This window comes from Podarcis erhardii, assembly GCF_964252035.2.
Source record: "Podarcis erhardii genome assembly, chromosome: 6".
NCBI classification, from domain to species: Eukaryota; Metazoa; Chordata; class Lepidosauria; order Squamata; family Lacertidae; genus Podarcis; species Podarcis erhardii.
The window spans coordinates 62,704,463-62,714,953 of record NC_138510.1 but is presented as its reverse complement, the minus strand read 5'-3'; the positions used below and the strand labels follow the sequence as shown (position 1 = coordinate 62,714,953).

At 39.6% G+C, this 10,491-nt stretch overlaps 1 protein-coding gene across 4 annotated transcripts in view; it reads right to left on the bottom strand.

The window, feature by feature from the left end:
- ROR1 (receptor tyrosine kinase like orphan receptor 1) overlaps nucleotides 1-10,491 on the bottom strand; it is a 158,389-nt gene that overhangs the window by 41,127 nt on the left and 106,771 nt on the right. For all 4 annotated transcript variants that reach the window (XM_081867150.1, XM_081867148.1, XM_081867147.1 and 1 more), the window contains one exon: nucleotides 5,343-5,414. In XM_081867150.1, coding sequence (XP_081723276.1) covers nucleotides 5,343-5,412 — 70 coding nt within the window. In that variant the 5' untranslated portion in view covers nucleotides 5,413-5,414. The remainder of the gene's footprint in view (nucleotides 1-5,342; nucleotides 5,415-10,491) is intronic.

The following is a 10,491-nucleotide window of genomic DNA, read 5'->3' as shown; positions in this document are numbered from 1 at the left end:
ACACTCTATCAGTGGAAAAGCAAACAAAAGAGCTAATGTGCTGTAACTAAAAAAATTCTCAAACAAAGTCATAGTAATTTACTGCCTCAGCTACTCATGGGACCCCACAAATAGAAAATACACACACACACACACACACGTGTCCCATAAGGGGTACTTGATTTACTGAATATCCCTGTATAGCAAGAGAAAATGAAAAGGTAAATTGTGCATGAATATGAAAGCTGTAATTTTACCCCTTTTCACCACATGAAGCAATTTCACATTTAAATCTTTTGTGAGGAGAATCATGGATAATCTATGAACCATCACATAAATGAGTGACCAAAAGCATTAGATTCAGTAGAATATTAGAGAATCTGAACACTGGGGATTTTGACCCTCTCAAAACCAACATTAACAGAGCCATCCTCAGCAGTACACCAGAGTAAGTGAGCATAGGATTCAAGCATTCGATCAAAAAGGAAAGGGAGCAAAAACTGCAGGGGGGAAAAGTTTGAGCAGTGACAACGATTTTACAGAATCCCTGCTGCTACAGAATTTTTATATATTAAGGAGCACTCTATCAGCTCCAGTCATCGTTGGAAGACTTTTGAAGAATGCTTGCCTGAACAGCAAGGTTTTCAGAAAGGGTCTGAAACATATCATGTTGCTGCTTGTCTAAGAGAATAGGCACTATCATCCTAAAAGCCCTACTCCTGATGATGGCGGAGCAGAAAACAGGGGCCATAGGGGTAACTAACATTCCCTTCCTAACAACTGCAGTTATTGGACAGGATCATAAGCAGTTAGGCAGCCAGTTCCTAAGCCATGCTAATACCAAGTTGCCTATAGTTGGTATCCATCTGTCTCAAGATGGAGTGTGCTTCTAGGGGTGAAGTCAGACTGCTGTATTAGCAGCACTGAAGTGACCTGCCCAGGGGGCAAGCCCAGGCTGTATGTATGAAAGTTCTAAGCTGCTCAAACAACTGATGTGGTCCAAAGGAAAGCAAAGCAATACGTTTGGCACCAGCTTGGCTGCAGGAGTTGCCAGAAGATGCAAGATGCAATCCAACCATCTTAGGGACTCCACTTCAGATCTGTGTAGGGTTTGTACCTTAGCCTTTCCTTCTCCCAAAGATATCCCATAAAGCAGCGGAGCTTTAAGACCAGAGTTTTCCTTCTCCTAGATGGGCTACCTTCTTAGGTTGATGAGCTCCAGCTCCCCAGGACTTTGTATATTAGCACAAGACACAAGAAACATAAACTTAGTCTGGAAACATATTGGCAGCCAGTGCAAGTTCTTTCCTGCAAAGCCCCTTCAAGGATCAGCTGGCTACAGAGCTCCCCAAGGGGAATTAATAGTGAAGCTCATCCCAGTTGGCTCAATTTCATTGCCAATCAGCTGACTGGCAGTAACAGGAAGTCTCCCTTGCCAATACATAACAGTGTGTGTACTGTAAGGCTCCTGATTGTGCACTGGCAATCCCTTATGTCGGTTGTGTAGCATATGGGTGTGGTTTGGAAGAAACAACATTGTGGGCCAAATTGGGATCTGTACCATGCCTAATTAGGCATGTGTGCCGGAGGTCCCCCACCCCTGGTGCTCTGCAATCACAAGATCTTGTGTCTGTCCTCTCAGTAGTCCTAAGACAATCTATTGTTTCTTCATAACAAGACTCTATTTTCCCCAAAAGTCTGTAGACTCAGATTTCTAATGTGCAATGCCCTTTTGACAACTGTTAAATTCAGCAGCAGCAACAACATAATAATCTCTTCTCTGTAACAAATGTCTGCTGAAAAGTAGGAAGAGAAACAAGGGTGGTAGGAAGAACTAGAAATGCACTTGATTAAAATGATTTTTTTTAAATGATTTTTTTTAATTTAAAAAATGCAGCATTTATTTCTCTTTAAAGTTTTGGTGAGAAACCACCATCTCCCTGCTGCATCAATTGCTGCTTTCAACAGGTCTTCACGGGTGGTTGCGTCCCTTTTAAATTTCATTTCCTGATAAAAAGGATAAACAGGCAACTGTTTAATGCTGCCAATTTAGCTTATTTAATCAAAACTGAAAGTTGAATGAGTCTCAGTTGGTAGATAGTCACTGGAGAAGTAGTCAGGTTGAGGGCAGGGGAGACAGAATAACAAGTTTGTTGTTGTTTTTTAAAAAATACTCATTCAGTTTTACAATAATTTAATAAGAACATGAAAAACATACCCAATCAAACACTGAAGTGTATACATTTGTGGGGTTGTTGGGGGAGGGAGTGCTTCTGAAGAGTGGCAGGAACTGTGAAGGTCACTGAATAGGGACATCTGCTTAATTGGGAGTGCTGGCTGGGAACCAATTTACATGAGGCGTTTAACAAGCTTTAAAATCTGGTTTATATGGATGCTTCTGAGACCACATGCCAGCTCTTGTGGAAAACAGGTGGAAGTTGATTTCTTTAAGCTGTATGTTTGCATGACCTGTCATTTCTCAATGCACGTTTAAAAACACTGGAAGTTCACTGTGGGTGAACTACTGACCTTGCTATTATATTTAATAAAACCATGGAGGCAAAGGCCCAGAAAAAATTAAATATGGATACCAAATGGTTGAAATATTATGACTTATTAATAGAGGAAGAGGAAGGCTATAAATTAAGACCATTTGAGCAAATTAAAGATAAGTTAAATTGGCTACATTACCACCAGATTAACAAATTGGATAAATTGGATAAGAAAAATGGTTTTGCCTTGGAAAAATCTAAGTTGGAGATGGAGTTGTTAGATACTGAAGGTAAAAACTTATCTAAAATGTACAAGCTTTTGCTGGACTGGCATACGAAAGATGAACAAGTTAAATCGGTGATGATAGATTGGGCAAGAGATTTAGGACATAACATAATGTTTGAGGACTGGGAAAGATTGTGGAAGAAAGGGGTGAAGTTCACCGCATGTACTTTGTTAAAGGAAAATATTATGAAAATGATGTATAGATGGTATTTGACCCCTGTAAAATTAGCAAGGATGTATCATAATTGTGATAATACATGTTGGAAATGTAAAGAAAAGGAAGGAACATTCTTTCATATGTGGTGGACCTGCTCCAAGGTGAAAGACTTCTGGGAAAAGATTTATAATGAATTGAAAAAAATGTTGAAATATACTTTTATAAAGAAACCAGAGGCCTTTCTTCTTGGAATAACAGGTTCGGAACTGCCCAAGAAAGATGTTAATCTATTGTTGTATGCCACAACTGCGGCTCGTATTTTGTTAGCTAAAAAGTGGAAAACTCAAGAATTACCAACAGTAGAAGAATGGCAGATGAAGATGATGGATTGTATGGAGCTAGCTGATCTAACCGGAAGAGTCCGCGACCAGAAGGAGGAGGAACACCACGAAGAATGGAAGAAATTTAAAGATTATTTAGTTAAATTTGTTAACCTAAAATAACTGGAAATAGCGTCCAGATACTTAAAGGGCTTAGGATTGTATCTATGTTAACTGATAAAATAATATGTTTAATAAAAGAAGGAGAAGATTTAAAGATGTTAATGTTTAATTTAAAGAGTATTAAAATTGGGATTTGGAAAACCGTTATAAGGCTATGCAATGAAATTCAACTAAGGGGAAACGAGGAAGTCGTTTTACAAAGTAAATAACTGTTATTTTCAATAAGGTTATGATTTATGCTTGTTATGTTTTGTTTGTTTTATGTTTTTGTTTGTCACTGATATTGTAAAAACTAATAAAATTTTTTTAGTAAAAAATAAAACCATGCTTTGCAGTACTTTAAAGGCCAGATAAGAGATTGGCAATCCTACCCCAGAACCGACCATTGGAAACCCTCGAACCTATCGGGGTGGGATTGGAAAGCACATGTTCTGCATGTTTTAAACCTGGTTAAACTTTGTTTTTATAAAATATTTTAAAGAAAGGGCTAGGTAACAAGTGATGAGAAAGATCTCTGTCTGAGCCTTCCAGTAAGGGTGGACTGGAGAGGGACAAACTTTCCAGCCCAGTACAGTGGTACCTCGGGTTACATACGCTTCAGGTTACCTACGCTTCAGGTTACAGACTCTGCTAACCCAGAAATAGTACCTCGGGTTTAGAACTTTGCTTCAGGATGAGAACAGAAATCGTGCTCCGGCAGCGCGGTGGCAGCAGGAGGCCCCATTAGCTAAAGTGGTGCTTCAGGTTAAGAACAGTTTCAGGTTAAGAATGGACCTCCGGAATGAATCAAGTACTTAACCCGAGGTACCACTGTATAAGGCAACTTCCTATTTTCTTCCCATCCCTTTGGAAGGGCTATAAGGCAACTTTCCCCTGACCAGAAAGTGAAAGAAAGAAGGGTATTTTAAGAGGCCAAGAATTCCACCTTCCATGATCATATTTCTAAGCAGTGGAAACACACTATCACCAAACAGAAAAAGAAAAAAGATGCTTTGCATGGGTGAAGCTAGATGAGAAGCAAGAGAAACAAGTGTCAATACATTTTTCCCGGTGGAAGAAAATGACAGCTTTGGGAATGTGGGCAATATCTCTGTGTAGGACTGGAATGAACTCCTGTACATGGGTGTAGCCAGGATTTTTGTTAGGGGGGGAAGCCACGCCAGATGTTTGGCTTCCAAAAATAATTCAAAAATCAGAACAATCACTTCCGGTTTCCGATCATTCGGGAGCCAAAATGTTCGAGTTTACAGGTGTTCGGTTTCTGAGATTCTACTGTATAGATTATAGACATATCTCAGAAACTAACAGCCATTTGAAGACATATAAAACAGGTATGCAAGAACAACTTCACGTTGTGTGTGCATGGGAGACTTGTTTCTCATGCAAGCACAAATGAAATTGCAGACCAACACATGCCCACTGTGTGTGTGTATTCAACATCCTAATTCTCTGCATGCTGTATACAAATATTAAAAGATTTTTCATTCCTCCTCCCAGTCCAGCAACTAACTGATTGCCTCCAAATTTCATAGCAAAATGTGCATGCAAGGCTACTTAAACCAAAGCTTGTTAACATAGAGTCCAGGCAGGTAATATTGAATCCAGATTCCAAGAGGCATAGATGAAATGTCAGGTAGGTCATAAACTGCTATAATTCACATCTTGACATATTTTCTTAACATGTGGAACGTGTTACTTGAAGTAAGAAAGGGGAGGGAGTGAATCCCAACATTCTTCAGAAATCACAAACTGGGGTGTAATTGAATATCAAATGATTGCTTGGCATACAAAACAGGTCTCAATTCCTCCTTCTTGTGACTTTAACAGCAGATTTTGATATGATCAAGCACAAAACAAAGGAACTTTAAGAATGGCTTCTTAAAATCTAGGATGATTTTTAATTCCTCTTTTCCCCCTGCATTTACCTTTGTCTAGTTCACTTGACACATTCCATGATGATGTAGGAATTAAATCAGCAGCAGCCGACACATTCATTGCTGAAAGAAATCAGAGAGGGGGGAGAAAGAGTTAATACAAGCTGTAGCCTATGTAATACCATAGATGGTTTTGAAAAGTATTTGGTATTAAGATATCCTGAGCAGTGCCAGCATTGTTCTGAATGCAAAGACAAGCATTGTTCTGAAGCACAAGATTGTTCTGTTGAAAAAGCAGGAGTCATGATGATGATAAGCAGGGCAGACTCAAGACACTTTGTTGCCTGAGGTGAAGGACAAGATGCCACCCTCCCCCAAGGCACATACAGAAGCCTGTTGGACTGGCAGTTTAATCATACTCCAATACTGGTGAAAGGGAAATACAGTCATACCTCGGAAGTCAAACGGAATCCGTTTTGGAAGTCTGTTTGACTTCCAAAATGTCCAGAAACCAAGGTGCGGCTTCTGATTGGCTGCAGTAAGCTCCTGTAGCCAATCGGAAGCCGCAGAACCCATGTTGGACATTCGGGTTCCAAATAACGTTCGCAAACTGGAACACTCACTTCCAGCTTTGCGGCGTTCAAGAGGTACAACTGTACTTGAGGGCAGAAGGCCAACCTAGGGGGTACAAGGTAGGCCACATGGCACTCACAGATCTGCCTTCCCTGCCCCTCAGCACGTACCACCTCAGACAGCTGCCTCACTCTGCCTCATCATAGAAGAAGAGGAGTTTGGATTTGATATCCCGCTTTATCACTACCCTAAGGAGTCTCAAAGCAGCTAACATTCTCCTTTCCCTTCTTCCCCCACAACAAACACTCTGTGAGGTGAGTGGGGCTGAGAGACTTCAAAGAAGTGTGACTGGCCCAAGGTCACCCAGCAGCTGCAGGTGGAGGAGCGAAGACGCGAACCCAGTTACCCAGATTGCGAGTCTATCACTCTTAACCACTACACCACACCGGTGGTCAAAGGACCACCCCTGACTATGAGATTCCATACAAGCTAAATCTTCAGGGACTAATCAGGGTGTGTGTATGTGTTTTTGTAGCTTTTGAGGAGAAGATTATTGCAATGCCACACTCACACTCAGTAGCTTAACACTGTATGTAGAAATGTAGAATAGGATACAAACAAAATAAAAGTACAGTGGTACCTCAGGTTACAGGCGCTTCAGGTTACAGACTCCGCTAACCCAGAAATAGTACCTTGGGTTAAGAACTATGCTTCAGGATGAGAACAGAAATCGTGCTCTGGCGGTGCAGCAGCAGCAGGAGGCCCCATTAGCTAAAGTGGTACCTCAGGTTAAGAACAGTTTCAGGTTAAGAACGGACCTCCAAAACGAATTAAGTTCTTAACCCGAGGAACCACTGTAATGTAACATAAAAGGTTTCGGCTCAGGTAGCCATATGGCAAGCTATAATCTTCTACCGGAGCTTCCAAGTCTCAAAGTCCCTTTCCACTTCCTACAGCGCATCCTCATGACTTGCCAAAATTTGAAAAATGTGATGTGCTTTCAAAGGTGTTGAATGTTAATACCAGTTTTAAGACCAAAATTACACTGAAGACAAAAGCAGCTGTTCAAACTACACAGGCATCCATGCTTACTTGTGTGTGTATGAGCACAAACAAATTATTGGCACAGTTGACTTTGAAAACACTAGGAACTCCTGCTAGTGTAATTGGGCTTCTCAACCCACCTTCCCAAATCTGCTTTGGGGGATTGAGAGAAGCCCTACGACAGCTTGGCAGTGGCAGGGTTGTGGGGGGAGAGACTGTTCTGTCAGCCAAGGAGTAATGTTTTTGCTGATTGTGGCACTGAATTCCACTCTGCTTGTATTAAAAAAGTTAGGTTTTAACTGAATCAGGTGTTTGTGTAAAGCCAATAAAGTCATGCATAGTAAGGACACTACACTCTCATTGTAAAAAAAAAACCCCACAAACACACAAAAGGGAAAAAAAAGTTCTCTTTCAAGCCCACCTGGTAGTAAAGTTTATTTAAAAGTCAGCCAAGTATTCCCAATGTAAACACAGAGGCTGAAAGCATTATAATTCATCCATAAATGTTTTCATGGAACCAGCTTTTAACATACATGGCACCATGAAGCCAAGAATTTTAAGGCAATATAAATGATATATTGTCTAAAAGAGGTACCATATAGTCAGGTAATCTGAATGCCAAAATTTCCATGAGATTTAGAAACAGGGAAATTGTCTCAGAATATTTTGTAGGATTAAAATTATATAAAAGTGTTTTGGATGGCCAGTTGGCTGTTGAAATAACTGAAAATATGCAAAAACAAAATGTTGTATGGATATTTATAAATATAAATGTAGATTCTGATTATAAAACTATGCACATTTATGATGAAATATTTTTGTTTCTTGTCTATTGTTTGCTTTCTAGTAATAATAAGATAATACAGTTCTTTTGAGAGTCTGCCAATAAATAATGTGTTGGATGCAGGCTTTGAGTTCCATGAATGGAAGAGCTTCTTATAAAGTTATTTTATCCAGTGGGGGCATCTTGCAACTTGCACTCACACAGAGAAATCTGCTCTGGAGATTTAACCTTCCTAAACAGATTCTGGGATGACACAAGCAGCTGCAGGAGGCAAAGGAAAATCAGAAGAAAAAAAACACCTCAGCACCACACACTCTTCTGAGCATATCTCTCTACAAGGGATGCTTGATCAAAACCACATTGCTCATTCTGTTTTTTACTTTTGCTTCAGCTTTGGCCAAAGCTGTACTCCCATGTTTCTCATTGCATTGCTTCTGTTATTTATTTACTTTTTCAAATTAGAATTTCTTGGTCTGCAGAAAGGTTGCAGAACCTCCAAGAATATCTATACTTGATGCTGTACTTGTTTCATTTATTTTTCTGTTGACCGGGTCTATGGCCTGGGGCACACAATTTTCATAGCATAGCCCTTGTGCTGTCTGCTAATTTCCCCCTAAAAATTTACCATGTAAAGCAGCCCTTCTCAGCAGCCAGGCTTAAGGCCCATAATTCTCATAACAGGATAGTGGTTTTGATGACAATGCCAGTGCTAAAGAAAAAAAATGTATTAGCATTTTTTAAAAGGTCCACAATTTTTTTTGAGAAGTACTGTGCTAGATTCCTTACAACAAGTTTCCAGTTAATTCTTTTAAAACAACATTTTGATTTTATTTGCTTTCAGCTTCATAAATATCTCGGTATTGTTTAACACTTGCGTATATATTTTATATATCACTTTTTAAATTAAAGAAAATGATTGTAAAATACACACTGATCATTTTTTGATTAAGAATTATGGGTTGTATCTGACTAAGGGTGGACCTACACACAGGAGGGGAAAACCCACTATAAATAAGTCAGAAATTAAATTGTTATAACAAAAGAAAAAGAAAGCTATGGAAGATCACTCAGAATTATTATTATTATTATTATTATTATTATTATTATCATCATCATCCAGCGCCATCTGGTGTTGCATGTTTATAACATTCAAAACACTGTTTTTTTACTAATGTAGCTGAGTCTTATGTGATACTTAGACACTTAACCCATTGGGATCAATGGACCAAATCTAGTTACACACTTAAATTCAGTGATCGTAATAGGTCTATTCAAAGTTTACTTGGTCAGATACAAAGCTTCCTCACGGCATTAATAATAGAAAGTAACATGCATTTATTCCAATGGTATTTGCTTTAGAGATAATTATATTATATATGCCTTTCAGTGGAAGTCTGGTTTTCAGTATGGATATAATTGTCACTGCAATGACAACTCAATTGGAGTCTTGGCACTGATGAAACCAAAAGTGTTCATCTTTCATCACCCAGCACTAGATACGCCACTCAAGTGAGTCATCTATCTGAGACTGTAAAGAAGATTATTCTTTTGTGGAGACACACTAAAGAGTTATATTGATCACTGTTGTGAGACCTTGAAATCTCTGTTTTATGAAGAAGCCAAGACAGAGATGTTACTCAGAAAGAATCAATGGCCTAGAATGAGATAAGAATCTGAAGAAACATTGGGAGGCAAGATCTTCCACCACTCTTCATAGAGTATTTATCGAATATCTTTCTCCCTGCACTGCAAACCATAACTTTATTACCTTTTCCCTCTGTATAGCCACAGTAATCACCAGGTTTCTGTGTTGAATAGGTGAGGAAAGCACTGAAAGCCCACATATTTAGTTGATGTTTTTGCAAACTTCCCTGCATGTCTGATTACATATACATAGGTTCAAACACTGTAAAAAAAATGGCATGGTGAACAAAGGCCTGACCCAGAATGGCACGTTGACAGGAATGGCTTCTTGGTAATAATTTGCATGTGCATGGCAAATCAAAATTCTAAATCCAGTCCTCATGCTCATGTAAATCAAGGCCAGGAAGGAATTCCTGTCAACGAGTTTGCACCTGCCCAGATGTTATTTCATCCCCATGTCATGTCCGCTGGGATACTCATTGTTGTACAGAATGTGAATTTGACCCTAGTCTTGAGGTGTTTCAAACCCTCGTATGCATGCCCATTTCCTGAAGTATACAATTTCTTAGTCTAAACTTACCACTCACTGTATCTTGGGCCCATCAGCCAAATTCATGTATTACCTGCATGGGATATTTTCCGCTTCCTCTTGGTCCAAGTTGCTCTAATAGAGTTTGAAGGCCAGAAAGTTGTGGCCAAGCAGCTCATAATGGTAGCACCACCCATGCTAGTGTCCCATCTTATCTAAACTGGCAACCCTGTCATAAGCAGTAGAAGTATTATCTGCCTGTTCTATAGAATTCTAACCTTCAAATATTACCAGGGTGATAAGTTAGTTGGAGGTAAACATCATACTTCACTGATAAAATAGCAAATCAATTGGGCCATCTTGAGAATAATTCTACATAGTCCAGTGGTGCTTCAGTTTGTAATTCATAATGTGCCATTTCTTCAAGGTGAGAAGCAATTCAGGAGCGCTGGGGAACCTGCAGCCCATGGGCCTAATTAGACCCACCAGGCCTTTCCATTTGGCCACACCCACCAGTCCCAAACCTGATGTTCGTATATGGGGCAGGTGAAGATAGGATTGGACAAAAGAGGCTTTTGCAGGCAATGTCAATCAGCTGATTGGCAGTGCCTTCAAAGCCACTTTTG